General features: G+C 43.4%; 2 protein-coding genes across 13 annotated transcripts in view; one reads left to right on the top strand and one right to left on the bottom strand.

Annotated features, from left to right (window-relative positions):
- The window catches only part of LOC107317312 (uncharacterized), a 35,290-nt gene extending 24,468 nt beyond the window's left edge, over positions 1-10,822 (bottom strand). For 2 of the 9 annotated variants that reach the window (XR_014932946.1, XR_014932947.1), the window contains exons 1-2: positions 10,685-10,822; positions 5,801-5,907 (exon numbers count right to left, since the gene is read on the bottom strand). Coding sequence is in view for 1 of the 9 variants with exons in the window: in XM_085511993.1 (XP_085368119.1) it covers positions 9,817-9,988; positions 10,105-10,448 (516 nt within the window). In the remaining 8 variants the exon portion in view is untranslated. Of the gene's footprint in view, positions 1-5,800; positions 5,909-9,491; positions 9,989-10,104; positions 10,449-10,520; positions 10,599-10,684 lie in introns of those variants that run through there. The other 7 variants (XR_014932944.1, XR_014932945.1, XR_014932948.1 and 4 more) reach the window with 6 other exon arrangements.
- Positions 10,571-17,224, top strand: part of BRINP3 (BMP/retinoic acid inducible neural specific 3) — a 190,983-nt gene continuing 184,329 nt past the window's right edge. The window contains exon 1 of one of the 4 annotated variants that reach the window (XM_015869841.3): positions 10,571-10,856. The gene's annotated coding sequence lies outside the window, so the exon portion shown is untranslated. Of the gene's footprint in view, positions 10,857-12,206; positions 12,546-13,204; positions 14,031-17,224 lie in introns of those variants that run through there. The other 3 variants (XM_085511992.1, XM_015869843.3, XM_015869842.3) reach the window with 3 other exon arrangements.

The following is a 17,224-nucleotide window of genomic DNA, read 5'->3' as shown; positions in this document are numbered from 1 at the left end:
TGGTTGCCCAGAGAGATGGTGGTGTCCCATCCCTTCAGACAGCCAAGGTCAGGCTGGATCAAGTTCTGAGCACCTGATGGAGCTGTGGGTGTCCCTGTTCATTGTAGGGGAGTTGGACTAGATAATCTTTCAGAGTCCTTTCCTACTCAAAGAATTCTATGAGGTAAGTGGAACATTTTCTTTGTGGTTCAGGTAAAATTTCTACCAACTTTAACTGTAGGGTTAGATCAGTGAAAATAGGAATCTCACCCTACACTCAAGCTACATAGAGACTGAAGGTTTTAAATCTTTGTGATTTTTGTAGAGAAGAGAAACTGGGGTGAACACCTCCAGGGGAGACTTTTGGTGACCAAACCAAGCCTGTATTTGTGACTGGCTAGAGACAAGTTATCATTTTGATAGAGGGCTCTTTAAATAATTCTGGAAAATGTCTGAGTAGAGCAAGAATAACTTTGAGTGTAGAAATAGATTTTTATGGAGAAGCTCGCACTCTGAATGTGCTTTAGCTAACTTGGATGAAAAATCTCACAGAAAACTTGTTAAGATAATTGTTTTAATTTTCCATCACTGCAAGATTTTGCAGGTGATGATGCAGTAACTACTGCTCAAAAAGCATGTTAAGAAACAGCATAGCTCAAAATTACTTCATTGTTCCAATAGCTGACTTGAGAGTGGAAAATACTCCCAGTACTATTATAAACAACAGAGACACTGGCAAATTTTGCAGAAGAGCTGTTATTGGACGGGGCCCTGGGCAACCCAATCTACTTGGTAGCAACCCTGGCTATGGCAGGGGGGTTGGAACTAGATGATCTTTAAGGTCCCTTCCAACGTAAACCAATCTATGATTCAGTGATTCCTTGCTGCTTACCAAATTTAAATCTCTGTAAGAAGAAAAAATTTTAACTAAGGCACTGTAAGGTGCATCATGATTACCTGTGAGAAGCATGATATTTATTAGGTGCATTTTATCAGCTACTGCTGAAAGTAACTTGGAGAATAAGATCACCTACAAATAAATATATGAAATGAGTGTACTGCTCTAAGAATGGGATTTAAAAAATAAAGATTGAACAACATTTGTTTTGCATTTCTACAGAAACAGCATTTGAAAAACTAGGATGTGGTGAGAACCATTACATACTTATACTTTCACTTCTTTATAGTATTTAAACACTATATGGGTGTGTTAATTATGGGATGTTGGAAGAACTGAATGATTTCAGTCTGTATAGGTAGTTTAGCTTGATGGCAGGTTCCATTGTATGCAGTTAAAATGCAGTCCTTAGAATATATTTACAACTGAAACTGATTACAAGTTAGTCAGTGAACCTTCTACACAGCATATTAGCCTGATGCATTTTGTCAGAAATTGACTTACAGAAAGAGAATGATGAAACAGGACAATTTTTCTCAGATACAGAACAAAATCCAGAGCTAGTAAGCTTACTTTAGTTGGGCAGAAATCTCTAAGACACGATCCACCAACTTGTATGCCTTACGTGATTCAGAAATGTAAAACCTGAGAACCACTTACAACTAAAGCAATCTTCTGTCTGACCTACTAGCCACTTCTGCCACACTAACTGTTCTAATTAAAACATTCAGCGTTTTAAGTTACTTCTAATCTGAAAGGAATTTGGGAATAATTTAACAATCTTAATTAAGAGAAATGTATATTTTCATACTCTCTTTTTCCCCCCCCATTTTTCATAATTCTTTGAGTATAAAACACATTAAATAATTTCCAAGTTAGAAACAGTTAGCATTGTAAGTACAATTATTGCTCTGTGGAAGCATCCCACAGATCAGCAGAATCCCCTCTCCTTCAGTCACCTCATAATACTATGAGGTAGCACTGAAGCCCTACAGGGAACATGTGTGCAAACACAAAATAAGCCACAATTTTTTAACCAAAAAAATGTCTGGCCTCACTAGGATCAAAGCATGACAAGTATAAGAGATAATAGCAGGCAACGGGAATGAAGGATTAGGCAGCGATAAGATCCTTCAGTTATATTTATCAGCAGTGTACATAAGTGGATGATGGAGCCACAGTCTATTTAAAACCAAAGCAGATTGGGCACTGCTCAATTGCATCACATCACACAGAGCACACTGTGGGGTCCCACTGGCTCTCACTAACAGGTGCTATAGTCTTTTAGATTTCCAAATAAATCCTCACCTGCATTCTATGTAAGTCTTTAGCTCCACTTGTGACAAATGCCAACAAATACGATTATTCACCTCCTTTGGAGATTCTACCTAACACCCACAGGGTTCACTGATCCCATACATACCTTAAAGCAGTAGAGCTTAAAGTAGAGCTAAATTAGGTCATCAGAACCTCTATGTGTTTGTGAATAACTCGTTTTTGTGTGTGTTCACTCATGAGAAGCAGAAAAAGCAGAAACCAATCACAGAAAAATTACTCACCAAGCATGACAGTGATGGAAAGCTACCTAGAGAATGAAACATGACACCCAAGGCAGCTTAACGCTATTAATAATATTAGTATGAGAATGTGATCTCACTTTTTAAGCTTATGTCTTCATTTTCTAATTTACTTTAGTACCTTCTTACAGTTCTGATCACAGGTAACGCATATTTAACAGAATCAGCTTAGTGAAACAGCAAAACCGGGTGACCACTCCATTCCCACCAGACCCAGTAAATAAGTTTATAGGAGACTGAATATTCCTAAGCAACAGGTATGAATACTCAATGAGATAAAACTACATGTCAGGATGTTTTCCAATCAGAATATTGAGAGTGAGGGCACTTTTTTAGAGAGCAACTTGTTTTGAAGGTGTCATAGTAGAGCTTTCTTTGTTATCCTTCACTGCACTCACTTCCCTATCGTGGAAAAAAAATCATGATTGAGAATTCCTTTTAATCTGGGAAATTAAAATAAATGCATTTGTCTTTTTTTTTTTTTTTTAATTGCACAGAGAAAATTGTTTAGAAATAACAAATATATAATTTCTTTATGTACTCATAACTGCTTTTTTGTGCTACTTATGCAGTTCTTGACTCTAGTAAGTCAATAATGCTGACTACCGAGTCTGAAAAAATAACACATGCTATAGCTGTTTCTTAAGAGTAGACAATGATTAGACTGTAACTGTAAAGTGAAGCTTTAAGGACCAGATTGGTTAACTCCATATTAGCCATATTCATATTAACACATACCAGCTGTCAGCACCAGAATTTATTCAACCTCTAACAGTTTGTTGTCTCAAAAAAAAAAAAAAAAAAAATGAGCAACTGACAAATACTTCCTATGATGACACCAAATTGGCCAGTAAATTCCAGTAGGTGGTAGAGAAGATCTACTGCTTCTCGATAGCCCAAATAATGCTTAATGAGAACTTTACCTTACTGCTGCTTTCTTGTTTTGTTCTGTCTTACCTAGTCATGCAAGTGTACACCTGGGACACTGAGATTACCCTACGTACATGTGCATGTCCATGTTTTTGTGTTGCTCTTCATGCCTCCACCTGAGACCACAAGGAAACAGATTCTGATCTCCTGGAGCTCATAGTAGGAACGTGACATAACATTCTGTTAAGAGATCTCTGTAAGAGATGTCTGACATCAGGCAATGTTATATTAAAGGTTAAACAAAACCAAGACAGCCAACTCAAAACTGGATACATAACGTTTTCTGAATGGGGTCCTAAGATTTGATTTGCGTTCTCTAGAAAAACATTTGAAGAAATGCAACTGCAAATATGCCACTATGGTAAAGGTGTTTGTACCACCTTACATATATGAATGACTGCTGCCATGTGATTTGGCAAAACACGTGCTGAAGAACTAAAACACAGTCTCATTCTTCTTCACTGAAAGTTTTAAGCTCATGCTTCAAACCATGCAGATTCTAGATTGCTTCACAAAATACATTTGGGCTTTGTGCTCCACTGCTTTGACAAATGGAGAACATAATCAAACAAATGAAGTAAGAGACATCTTTTTTACTGCCGTCTTTCCTTTGTGACTGGGAAGAGAACCTGAGTTCTTTCCAGTATTTAGAATTCTACAAGGGTGATGTCTGCATCTGAATAAAACATACCTTTTGTGCTCTGCTACACCCAAACTCTTCCAAAACAGGAAGTGGTTAAAAAGAAAAAGAAAAAGTAAATTGAGTTCATCCATCCAAATTCTTCATGCGTTTTCTGTCTCATTAGCTTAATGGCCCAAACAAATGATAAATGCTTGTAATACTGCTATATTTTAAGTGTATGTTAAAAACTGGAAACACATTGTTCGAGAAACTGCACTGTTCTTGCTCACTGTCATTAGTGGCCCATGTATTTTGATTCTTATGAGGTAACGACATAATAACAAAAGTTATTTTCAAGTCTTCCTAAAGATCTTTTGCTCAGCTTACTTCTATGGGAGATAACTACATCTGCTGAGATAATGCACCAGATGTTATTCAGGAAATGACTATAAATTCAAAGTAATATCTGTAAAATAATCTATTTTCCAAATGCAAATTGCTTTCTCTGAATGCCCTTATCTTCCCAGCATAACTACCCTGTAAAACTCTACTTTCCTAGTATGTAATTCCCTCATACTGCAAAGCACAAACAGAGAATTTTAGTGGTATCTGTCTGTTGTCCCTTTTTCAGTTCATGAAAAAATTCTTCAATACACTTTACCAAATATATATTCTACTTCTGCAAACATTCATGAAGAAAAAGAGCACAGATTTTAATCAGTATCTTTTACTGGTTGAAGACAGAATTGCTTTTGCTGTAACTCACAGCAAGCATCTTTTGCACAATGGTTCAGATGTAACAGAACCTTCTTTGACTCAATCAGCCTTCCAAAAACTCACCTTGTCTGGAAGTGATCTTTTATATGTACTACAGAAAATGCACTGAAGAGTCTTTTATTCATGCTAACACTTCTGTCTTCCATAATTAACCCCATCCTTTCTGTGACAGTGACTGTTTTTAACGTGTGTGTTAATACCTTGCCTAGTCCAAAAGGGGCTCGATTCTTACTGTGCAGAAGTAGCATAACAACATCAAAAAGATTTTGTTTACGTCTGTGTGACAACACTAGACTCAGGCAGGGAGCGGAGCAGAAGAGAAGCTGCATGACTTCTACATTTAGATATCAAAAAGCTAAAAGTACCACTCTGTTTCTTTGCAAATCTACTGAAGTCTTAGGCTAGTGCTTCTCACAGTGCTTGTGAAGTCATTGCTTGTGGTATGCTATCCTCTATTCCATTTCCAACATATCACCTACTGGAAGTACATCTCATACAGTAGGACATTACATCTGGTACTGAAGTGTGGACTAACACAGTCATGGAGAAGAAATTTTCCACAAGAGAACAAGGCATTTGATGTATAACACTTTTCACCACAGTGCTTCAATAGGATTTAAAACACAGCTCCTCCGTTATTCTTTTCTCTACAGTTATCTTTTCATTTTCTTGAAAGTAACATAGTTTTCAGTGATTTTTTAGTCTAGCTATCAATAAAGAGTGAATACATTATTGTATCAGGCTACTCAAAAACACCAACCTTATAAGGTTGCCTATAAAATCTTGGAAACAGACAAAACACACCGTAATTAGAATTTCTACACAAAGAGACAATTTTGTAGCCTCCTATTTGGCACAGATAATAGCAGCTGTGAAGATTTGATAGAATAGACTTAAATTTTCCAAGAACAGGAGGACTAGGCTGCTAATTCCAGGCAAAGTTCATGTTTCCACACACTATTTACCCCTTCCAGAAATGTGTGTCTAGCTATGTCTAGTGAGCTCATGTGAACTTACAGGCCTCGCACTCAATATCTTCTGAAAGGAGTGGAGAAACATCACTGGTCTTTTCATCATTGGTCTTTCCCATCTCAGAAGACTGGTGTCAGAATGGTACTTATAACCTGAAAAAAAAACAACAAACAAAACCAAAAAATAAAACCACAACATGAGCTAATGCATGAACAATCAGTCAGGCTCAAGGGGTTATGATATGTGGGGTCACATTAGGCTGGTGGCCAGTCACTACTAGGACTTCACAGGGCTGTGTTCTAAGGCCAGTTCTCTGATGTTTTTATACATGATGTGAATGCAGGACTAGAACACATACTAAATTGATGGTACTAAATTGAAAGGACCTGATGGCTTCCTTAAGAGTAGGGAGCACTTCCAGAGGGATCTTATTAAATTAGAGGGCTGGCCTATCACCAACCATATGACATTTAATAAGAGCACGTTCTGGATTCCACACAGGGGACAAGAGGATGGAGAGCAGCACTGCAGAAAGAGATCTGGGAGTTCTGACTGATTGTAAGTTGAATACAAATCAACAGTGTGTGCTGGCAGCCCAAAAGGCCAACTGCACCAGGCCCGGTGCTGCCCACTCTGCTCTGCATGGTGAGGCCTCACCTGGAGCACTGGGTTGGGCACCAGACACAAAAAGAACATGAAGCTATTAGTGTCCATAGGAGGGCTATGGAGATGGGGAATGGTCTGAGGGCAAGGCGTGTGAGGAGGGGCTGAGGTCACTGAGAGCACAGAGCACAGGGGGCTGAAGGGAGGCATGATGGTGGCTGCAGCTCCCACAGGGACAACTCTACCACACATATGGTTTAATTCTTAGATACTTATGTCTGAAGACAGCAGCTGGACTCAGTGATCCTTGCAGATGATAGAATCACCAAGGTTGGAAATCACCTAAAAGATCCTCCAGTTCAACCGTTCACCTATTACCAATAGCTCCCACTAAACCACGTCCCTCAGCATAACAACCAATCATTCCTCGATCCCTTCTAGCTCAGGATATTCCATGATTCTAAGTATGCACAAAATCACCGTTAACGCTGTATTTCTCTGATTTATTTTTCCCCCCAGAAATATATTAATAAAGTTCCAATTCATTCCCTACAAGAGAAAAGCTGATAAATTCCAAAAATAAATTCCTCTTCAAGAAAAGAAAAAGTCTCTGGCTGTAATTCCATTCAAGTGAATCATATCTCTATTTAAGTAAAAGCATATAGGTCGAAATCTGTTTATGAAGCAAAATTCTAAACACAGCATATTTGTTTCTATACTGAGAAAACACACGGCTTATTTAGATAAGTAGTTCAATTTGTGGATGCACTCAAATAGCAACAAAAAATGAAACCCGGGAATATGTGACACGTTTTCAAAGCAAAATAAAAACACTTGGACATAGGCAATTAAGCATTTGCTATGTTTTCTAGATGAGTATGCAAATTTGACATTCAAATCAATGTCTAAAAATAATCTCACCCATTCAAAAAACACCAAGATCATAAGGAGAGCAAAGTGTGAGCCTTTTTGCTTTAATTACTTTGCCATAATATCAGTTAAGGGCAAGGTTCTTCAGTAGGTTATCATTTTGCTCCTCCCAACTGTTTCAAAAGTCAAGTAGAGTTTTCCTTTACAAAACATGTAGAAAATGGAATTTTAGATAGAGAATTTACAGGAAACCAGTGTGCAGAGAATCCATTATAGCTAGGAGGAAGAAGCTACTATAAGAAGGTGACAGCGAAAAATATGGTTATATTAAGAAAAAAGGCGCCATGGGGTACACTATTAAAATGTGTATTTACTAATACAGACACACATCATTACTTAATGTAGATTTACAAGGAAAAAGGAATCTGATGACCTCTAATTCACTACCACTTGGGTTGTAGGACTGACAGAGATAATTTACAGTTCCCTGGGTGAAACAAAGTTCCAAGTTTGGATTTTACACTGCCGATTCATGGTTCTTGCCCCATTCAAGTACAGTTAGTGCCATGGTTCTACTGTTTGCAATTTCAGTATTCTGACCTACGATGGGATTTTGTAATATTTTACTACTACCATAGAAATAAAGCAACAAAGTCCTCTATAGGGGACTCCAAGTCTGCTTCATGACCATTTCAAGGTCTAAAACAGAACTATGGTGGCAACTATATATTGGAATGGACATCAGTGGAAGATCCGTTATCCAAGATAGCATTCTTTTAGCTTTTAGGTATTCAACAAATATACACAAGTGAAAAATATCAGAATATCCTTATTAAATTTAAAGCAGGAAGAGGGCCAGAAGAAGTGATACGAGTTGAGGAAGTGCAGCTGTACTATTCTTGATTAACAGGAAGGGAAATAATGCACAGTGAAATATAGATCAGACTGTGTACACCACACATGTAGGTACTATGAAATGAAAGCTAAACTTAACTACGAGTGGTCTTTGCCAAAGTCCAGTAAAGTCAATCTTCTCTTTTTTTGAGGGGACAGAGTTGGCAAGACTCAAAATCAAATTGTCATTCTTTGATTTAAACTACCTTTGGTGTGAAATGACTGCTGAACAGATTCAGGACATCATTACAGCTAGAGGGAAAACTAGAGACGGGAGCAGAAAAACACCAGCACATCAGCAAATCTCTTTATAAATATGTGTGTGTGCTTATGTATTTACATACATGCATGTAAATATATGAAGGTCCACCAGATCTTACTAGCATTTGCAGTAACAAACACGGCCATGAAGATACTGCTGCCTCCACACACCCCAGCATATTGATCTATCCCACTCACTCTATGCCTGTCTTTTGTTTTCTCTGTGATTTTATCAGATCTAGAAAATGAACAGAACTATTACTGAGTACACTGAATCCCAAAGTCTATCTAATGTCACTGCAGGCTTGATGTACAGCAGTCTTTGTGAAGAAACACTTATCTTTACATAAACAGGCTGACCTTTCAAAGTGGCATTTGGAAGGGGGAAAGAAGAGGGGGGAGAGTAGTTTGTACTACTTGTTGCTGCAAGAGAAAGTATACTCCAAGGCAACGAGGAGAGATGGTATGCTTTTCATTTTTATAACTGCATAATGAATCACACACATGCCTACATATTTAACAGCTACTACACTTGAAATGGGCAGCTCTTTTTTCTCTGCTATCAATAACATCTTTACTCCTATTTTTCCCTCCTCCCTGAAGGAAATAAGAAAGCAAAGCAGGGTAAGTCACCACTAAGAGAAAATGACTCCACATTTCTTGAGTTAAAAAATGACTTAAAGGTGCTGGTGGGGGGCAAAACAATGAAGCAATTGGGCTTCTGCAATGTCACACAAAAAGATTCTGGAAGCATAAAACTTCCAGGCTGACATGTGAACATCAACATTTCACCCTACTGCACAGTGAGGTGAGTGAGAGATGAAAAAAGCCTTCTTGATCAAGAAGGCCAACAGAAATGACAGTCTCGTGAAGAGTGTATGTCACACAATGGGTAAGTGCTGCTGTAATACTGTCTGGCACCCCATCTTGTCCAATGTATGCATCACACGGTCTACGTGATCACTCTGCTTACTGGTCTTGGGAGGCACAGTGCAAAACGTGACCAGGTTACCCTGCTCTCACGTTGGGATGCCAAAGCCCCTTGTTGACTGCAGCCTGTTCCCTGTCAGCGGCTAGATTTCGATTTATTAATGCCAAGCTCTCAGGATAACGGTACCTATGGAAAGACGTGTTTATTAACCATAAACACAGGTCTGCTTACAGCACACGTATGCAGGAGTGTGACAGAGCTGGAGAGGTAGCAAGGAGGATCATGCTCCACGAACGCTGACGCTGCCTCCCCTCCCATACATACCCCTTGAAATTCAGCACACACTCTGGAGCCACTATGTGAGGAAAAGGGAGATTTTTTTCCACCAAGCCAGATCGTGATTTCCATACAGAGAGCCGAGGAGCTCCAAGAAAGGGGGAGCGAATAGGGATGCTTCCCTTAGGCAGGGCAAAGAGGGGGGCGAGGGGGGGGGCTCGAATGCTCAACAGGAACGTTGTCCAGCCCTACCCTCCGCCACCGGACAACTGCGTTCTGCCGCGATGCCCACAGCTCCGAGGCCCTCCGAGACGCCGCTCCGCCCCGCAGGTCCTTTGGCTGCGAGCTGCGGGTAGCAGACGGGCGCCGGCGGGGAGAGGCGGCTGCGGGGGGACTGTCTGCGCGAAGGAGGGAAATAAGCACAAACCCAACAAGGCAGCACGGAAACCAAAGGGATGTGAGACAAAGGCTTCGCTCAGGACAGGGGAGAGGCGGAAGGCAGGGCTCCTCTTACCGCTCGGTACCGCCGCCGCGGCTCGCTGGATGGCGGCTGCGGGTGGAGGATGAGCGGGCGCCGCGCCGCCCAGCAGCCGCTGCGGGGCTGTCCTCCGTCCGGCCGCGGCCCCAGCGGCTGCCCGAATCCCGCTGCCCTCTCCCCCTCTCTCCGCCTTCCCCGAGGGGGTCGGTGCCGCCGGCAGCCCCTCCGGCAGAGCCCCGCCGAGCCGCCCCGGCCCTCCGCAGCCTCCCGCTACCGGCTCGGTCTAGGCTGTGCTCGAGCAGACTCGGCGCAGCCCCTCGGTTCCTGCCCGCTGTGCGCATCCCGCCGTTTGTTATTCTTTCCTTGAGAAGCACCGCCATCACCGCACACACACACACACACACACACAGACAAAAGGAATAAGTAAAAACGAAAATAAAAATAAAACCGACCCAACCAAAGCCCCGCAAACAGGGAACAAAATAAATCTTAACCCCTCCCAGCAACTCCTCTTGCTATTCGGATTTCCTACCCTCTCTCCTCCTCCGCCCCTCCACTCCACTCCCCCCACCAGTGTCTGTGGGCCCCGTGCCTCCCCCCGCACACACGCACGCACGGTGTGTATGGGTGTTGTACTTGCTGCTGTGCCACACGGAACTGCTGATGGTTTCCAAAGTCCCACCACCATGCCCATCCCTCCTTTAGCCTGAAGCCGGAGATATGGACTGTACGTTTGGATTCGGGATGCGTTTTGCTCACAGCCGCTTCGCTTCCTGAAATGTCACCCGGTGAGTAGGTTTTATTTCACATTTAGTTTGCTTGTCTTCAACAAAAGGACACTTAAAAGAGGGAAAAAAAAAAAAAAAAAAAAAAAAAAAGGAAAGAAAAGCAGCCTCTCCGTTGCCTCGCTTTGCCTCTCAGCCTCCCAGCAGCGCGGCTCGCTTCGCTTCCCGAACTCGAAGGAATTGGAAGCACCAGCCGTGCCTGCACGGATCCGTTCCGTGCGTTAGTCACAGCGCCCGGCGCTACATCGCACCGCTCCGCAGTCTCACACGCGCAGCCTTTATGCCATTCCGCCGCTTATGCATCACCCTGTATTAATGCTTCCATCAGCCCCTCTACCTGCTACATTCCCTAAGTTTAACTCCTGCAGGCACAGCTCATCGCAGGGGGTTGGAGGGGGGCGGGGGGGAAGGGCGGGCGGAAGGGCTCGGAGGAAAAGTTCATTGCCCTCACTGATTCCCGAAGGAGCTCGGATTGTATTGGGGGAGGGGAAGCGTGCCCCAGAAGGGATCGGAAGGGCACAGAAGGAATCCCCAGATCCCCACTCGCTCCGTCCTGTCGCTTGCACTGGAGGGTGACAGCGGCCGGGCTGCGCGCGGGGGACAGCGTGGGGGGTGGGGGAGGGCTGCGGCTGACAGCACCGCTGGGTTCGGTACCGCCGGGCTGGGGGGTGCTGTGCACCGCAGCACCACCTGGTTCGGAACCGCCGGGGTGGGGGATGCTGGGTTAGAGCTCGCCAGGGGTAGAGAACAGGCGCCGTCTGCACAAAACGTACATATATGTGTATATATGCGCCTCCACCTGCCGCTTTCCGAAGTGAAGGCTGTGCTTTGGATCAAGTAGGGACTTCTTTACTTCGAAATAAAAATACAGAATAGGACCAAGGGGAATAAATAGTTGTTGTTAAAAAAAGGATGAGTGCCGTTATGGTGCTATTTGCGGCTGATGCTTCCAACGTTTCTGTGTCTCTAATTAAAGGCAGAGATCCACCCACGTTCAATAACAGAAGGTAGGGAGGGAACATGTTAGTTCTCACGAGGAGGTATTGACCGAGCTCCATTTAACTCTGTCATTTAGCGTGCGCGATGTGTGTGTGTGTGTGTGTGTGTGCATGCAGTCATGTCTCCACAGCAGTACGTGCACAGATCGCAAGGACGGTGCTCAGGGCTTGCAAGCAGGTGGAGGTGCCAGTGAGAAAGACACGAGATCTGAATTTATTGCCTGGTGGCAAGCAGAGAACCGAAAAGATCAATGCCCTCTTCAATACCGTGCTCCCGAGACTGCTTCCCTCCCCTCCTCCCTCCGCCTCCAAATTGCTGGCTGATGTCGGGAAGGGGGAAAGGGGAGTAAGAGAAAGCCTTTCAGGCGAGGAATCCAAAATCCATCCTTCTTCCAGTTCCTCTCTTCTCCCGGCAGCTGGACAGCACACCCCTGCCCCGGCTCCATCCTTTCCCATAGCCCGTTCCCCCGCCGGGTTACCCGTTGCCGTCAGTGCCTCCCTTGTCCGTCCGTCCCCCCCCCCCCCCCCCGTCCCCCTTCCCCCCGGTCCCTAGCACCGGGCTGGGATCATTAACCAAACCCCGGGCGCTTCTCCTGAATCTGCTGCTGCAGGGATCCTCCCACACCATGCTCCTCAAGGAAAGTTTCTGTGCATTCAGACCTCCTTCCCTTCCTAGGTATAGAGGATTACCTAGGTAAGTGCATTTCCAAAGCTCTACCCAATTTCTGACCCTTCTTTTTTTGTTCTTTGTTTTTGTCTCAGTATTAAGAACTAGCAGGAAGCCCTGAGGGTTAACTCTCTGTGGGAATAACTCTCCCGGTGAGAAGCACCTCAGCACGCCAGTTAAATGGTAGCGCGCTGCAGAAGAGATTGATGTGCCCATCAGCAGAACGCTGCCCGAGGTTCGGAGCACTCCGCGCTCCCCCTGTGCTGGCAGCGGTGGGAGATGGCAGGGCAGGGAATGCGGGCAGCGAGTAGTTCAGATCGCGGTCACGGCGATGGATGGCAGCGGTGCTCGGGCAGTTCACGGGCAGGGTGGGTTCGGCAGACGGGGAAGGGGGGAACAGACCCTTTGCGTACAAACATCGAATAAATCAATGCAATTAATGTAGTCTTAATGGGCGATAGTATGCGGCGAGCGTGAGGCATGTGTAATAGGAAGATTCCCATTAGCCTCAGTGGTTCATTTCCCGCGTTCCGCGCTCCCAGACCAGAGGATCCCCACTGCCCACACAGGGCTGGATGACTCGGAGAAAATGGGAGTGCCAGGGAGCAGCCCGGCGGGTTTTGGCTTCTGTTCGGTTGATTCTTTTGCTTTTTGTACAAAGGAGTGGCAGCGGGTAAATACCTCCCGAGCCTCTCAGCCCAGTCCTGGGGCAATGGTCAGAAATAGCCTTCTTCCCTTTTTTCTCTCTGCTTGTTTGTGACTGGCCTCGCTGTCAGGAATTGCTGTCACCTCCTCTGTCACCTTCAGACTCTCTGAGGCTGTGAGGCTTCGGGACTCCTTGTCGGTCAGGAGCTAATTTTCCAATTCCAAATATTGGCAGTGGCAGGCGGACACCTGGGAAGGGGCTCCGAGGGAGGAAACTCCTTTAAAGACGCATGTAGGCAGACAGCCTGCCTGCTCCTCTGCCTGGACGTAACCCCGCTCCGTTCCTCCGAATTGCTCTTACCCCTCTCGGGGGAGGAGGCGGCGGGGTGGGGGGTAGGGTGGTACGGCACTGCCCGCAGCTGCAGGAGGAGCTCCGGACAGTGGGAGCTCCCGCAGCCGAGTGTCGGACCCAGGCTGCCGGGACCCCCCCTCGCCACATCCTCCGCGGGAGAAGATAGTTCCGTGCGCCCGCCGCCTTCCCCTTCGGAAGGGAAGAGGAAAGCGAACCCCCCGGAGGTCGGGGCGTGTGCCCCGCCCGGCTGGGCGGACTTGACGAGGGAGCCGGAGAGCTCGGGTGGAAAGAGTTAATCGGGGCTGCAGGGTGCTCCAGGCGTGAGTCCTGAGCGCACCTCATAGGCGCACCAGCCAATCCCAGGCACCAGGAGCATGAACCGTATGTAGCACAGTGTAAAAAGCGAGGTAAAGAAAACAGGGTGTAAACTGACACCGTATATCGGAAGACAGGAGAACTGATTTTTGGGGGCTACGATTCCTGTGCTGCTTAGAGATCGGCATGCGTGTGCAAAGGTAAGGGCTTTGTTACCAGCAGTCTGTATTGTGGCTCACTCCTGGATTCCAGTGCATTTTCTGCATACGTTTCATTAAGTGTTAAATCGTACAGTGCAGAGTGGGGAGAAGTGGAATATGCTGTGATTTACTGTTTGAGATTATTTTTCTTTTTCAAGTGGTAGTAATTTCTTCTAGAGGTTATGGAAGTGTATGCATGTGAAGCAAAGTAGATCCGTGACTGGCAAAAAAATGTAATGCGAGTGATAAGTGAAGGATGTTCTGTGATGGCTGCATCAAAATCAGTTGTGGACCCATATGAAATGAAGGCCAATGTGAGATAGACCTGATTTGGAAAAATAAATTAATAAATAAATAAGGGGGGCAATTCAGAGGTATGTATCTGACAAACAAGTCTGACAGCAGAAGCTAAAATAACTTATTTGCTGACATCTAACAGTATTTAAATATGGTATTATAAAAGAATGCGATAAAAAGTGAGATCAGATACACCTTACAGTGTGTATTTCCAGAGATAGGTGGCTCTGACATGATAAGTATAAGGAGATAAAGCTGGAGTGGCCCTACTTGCATTTACAAGGTGAAAGGAATAACTTCAGAGGAGCAATCCATTTAGATCTCAGTTTACAGACTGCTGTCAGTGCCCAGCACATGTAGAGCTTGCGGTTACTCATTTTATGTGTGCTCCTCCAGCTTTACCATAAGACCTGGCTTTGAGAACAGAAACGTTCCATGTGTATGTCTTCTCTGCATCTGAGCATGGCAGTGAGCAGTAGTCTGAGACACTGTTGCTGTGCTAATTATCAGAGTTACATAAAGAAACTAGATACAATATCTTGCCTTCAACCATTTTTTTTTCCCTCTGTAAGGCACGTACGTAATCTAAGCAAGGAAAAAAGAAAACCAAAGAAAAAGATGGGTTATATTTTCAGAGAACTGATCCACTTCCAGTGAGAGCTCACCTCCCCAGCAGATGCCAAGTTCACTAGAGTTGCTGTGTTTGGGATGTTCATGGAATAATGAAACACTGTGAGGGAAAACGTTAACTAGGGAATGTGAAAACAAGCAGCTGAACGTTTTACAGATCTTACTGCAGAAGGCAGCATTTGTTCAACAAGCCAACAAAACAACTTGAGGATCCTCAAGTGATGTAATCACCCTGTCTCATCTTTTCCCATTTCTTTTTTTTCCTACTACTGTCTGAACACTGTTGTGAAGAATTAATTACAGGAGCCTACTCATTGTTTACATCAGTGTGTGTCTGAAAAGTTACTTCTCTACTCACACAAATTACTGTGAGTTTGCTCCTCTCAGCCCTAGGCGGAGACAGTGATTTATGGGACTAAAATAGTTTTATTTCATCTGGATTAATTTGGAACTGAGTTATCACATCTGACTATGAGCAGACTTGAAAATATCCTTCCTGAGGTTTTAACAAAAAATGCAACATCTGCTTAAAACTAAAGAACTCAATTTTTAGCAGCAAGCTTGACTTGTGAGTGGTCTCTGAGAGTCTAAATAGAAAACTGGGAGATCAAAAACTGGGAGATCAAAAGTATTACCTAAGATTTTGCTTAGGAGAAAAAGGAAGTGGTGCAAGACACTAGTTGTACTTTCTAGAAACATTTAAGTCTTTTCTAGATGTCAAGTGCAGCTCCTTATTCCTCCCAAGGGTTCATCCCTCTCAAAATCAGAAGTAAAGATTGATTTTTTGTTGTTGCTTTCACTCCTGAGATACTAACAATCTCATTTGGGAGTGAAATCACCAGAAATGTTCTTTGACATAGGGAGCCAAAATACACTCTCAGATAGGCTGCATTAAAAACAAACTTGCCCTGATAGACTGCTGCAGGCAGTAACTTACAATAGTCACTTTATGAGAACTGGCTTAGTCTTCCTCTTAATCTTATCCTATATCCTCATAAGAGCAAGCAAGCATTTATTTATTTAATTCATTTTTAAATTGCAACCACATTCTTGTTGTGGTATTGCTTTCCTATTGTTCAATATGTCTGCTGTTCACAGAGGGCCTGATCTCGCTCTATTAAAGGAGATCAGAGCATTGCTATTAACTTCAATGAAAGCAAGATCAATTTCCAAGATAATAATTTGGAATCAAAATGAACTTCAGTTTTAGGGAAAAAAAAAAAAAAGAAAAAGAAGCAAGCATCATGAAGCTACTTGCTGCATACAGAGTTGTACAAGGCATTGCATATTGTGATGCAGACATCATTAAAGTAGTAAAGAACTGAAAATTTCTTAATGTGATCTCACGTTTCTCTATATCTTCGTATTCTGCCATCACTGATAAATCATCATTTTTCTGCATAAAGTTGAAGAACATGAAGAGTTCCATTTTCTGAAGGATTCCACTGAGCTGCAGGCATTTGGTACGTCAGGACTTAAGTCATCCTGCTGCTGGAACTGTAATGTGGTTATTTTGGCTGCCTAGCTCTGACATTAATAGCTCACATGTAGTATAATAGTAAGTGTGAATATATACAGATAGATAGTTTTTCTATACATAGACACAAGAGTATATAAATATGTATAACATGCACCATACTTATCCATCCATTCATTCCTCCACACATATGATCTGTGTAATTGCTCTTTTGTCCTGGGTCATACATGTGATCAATTATTAGCACAGTTGTTTTCCCATCTCCCATTGGAAGTCTCCATTTACTCTGTGTGCCACAAAATAACAAGCTGGCAGGAGGAAGAAAGGACACCCTCTGTCATGTCAAAGCTTTACATATTTAATGAGCTTTTCACAAAAGCCACAGATTTTGTTCCACCTTGAAAAGGAGATTGACCAGGCAATATGTACTGTTAGCTAAATTAATGCTATTAAACTGTAGTGGTTTCTCTAATAACGAGGTGAGATCTCAAGGCTCATCAGTCAGGTACCTTTGCTGTACCACTCACATTAATGGCGATTAAAAGATTCTACTCCTTTTCAGTAACGCTTTCACTCCCACATTTACCAGCACGTGATTAATGAAAAATGTGTATTTTAGGATATTTACCACACATTGCAAGTAAAGGACTTAAATCTGGGGAATGAGAGCACTAGTCTATATCTTTAATCCCATGTCATTCATGACTACTGAGGACTTGCAGAGCTAATGTAGCTCTTTCAGTGCTTATAAAACCATTTGAAATAACAAAAATATATGGTTAAGTGACCA

Source organism: Coturnix japonica, chromosome 11 (assembly GCF_054131305.1).
Source record: "Coturnix japonica strain WE chromosome 11, WE-NBRP24, whole genome shotgun sequence".
NCBI classification, from domain to species: domain Eukaryota; kingdom Metazoa; phylum Chordata; class Aves; order Galliformes; family Phasianidae; genus Coturnix; species Coturnix japonica.
Note: the sequence above shows the minus strand (reverse complement) of the source record. Positions and strands in the feature narration are given on the sequence as shown.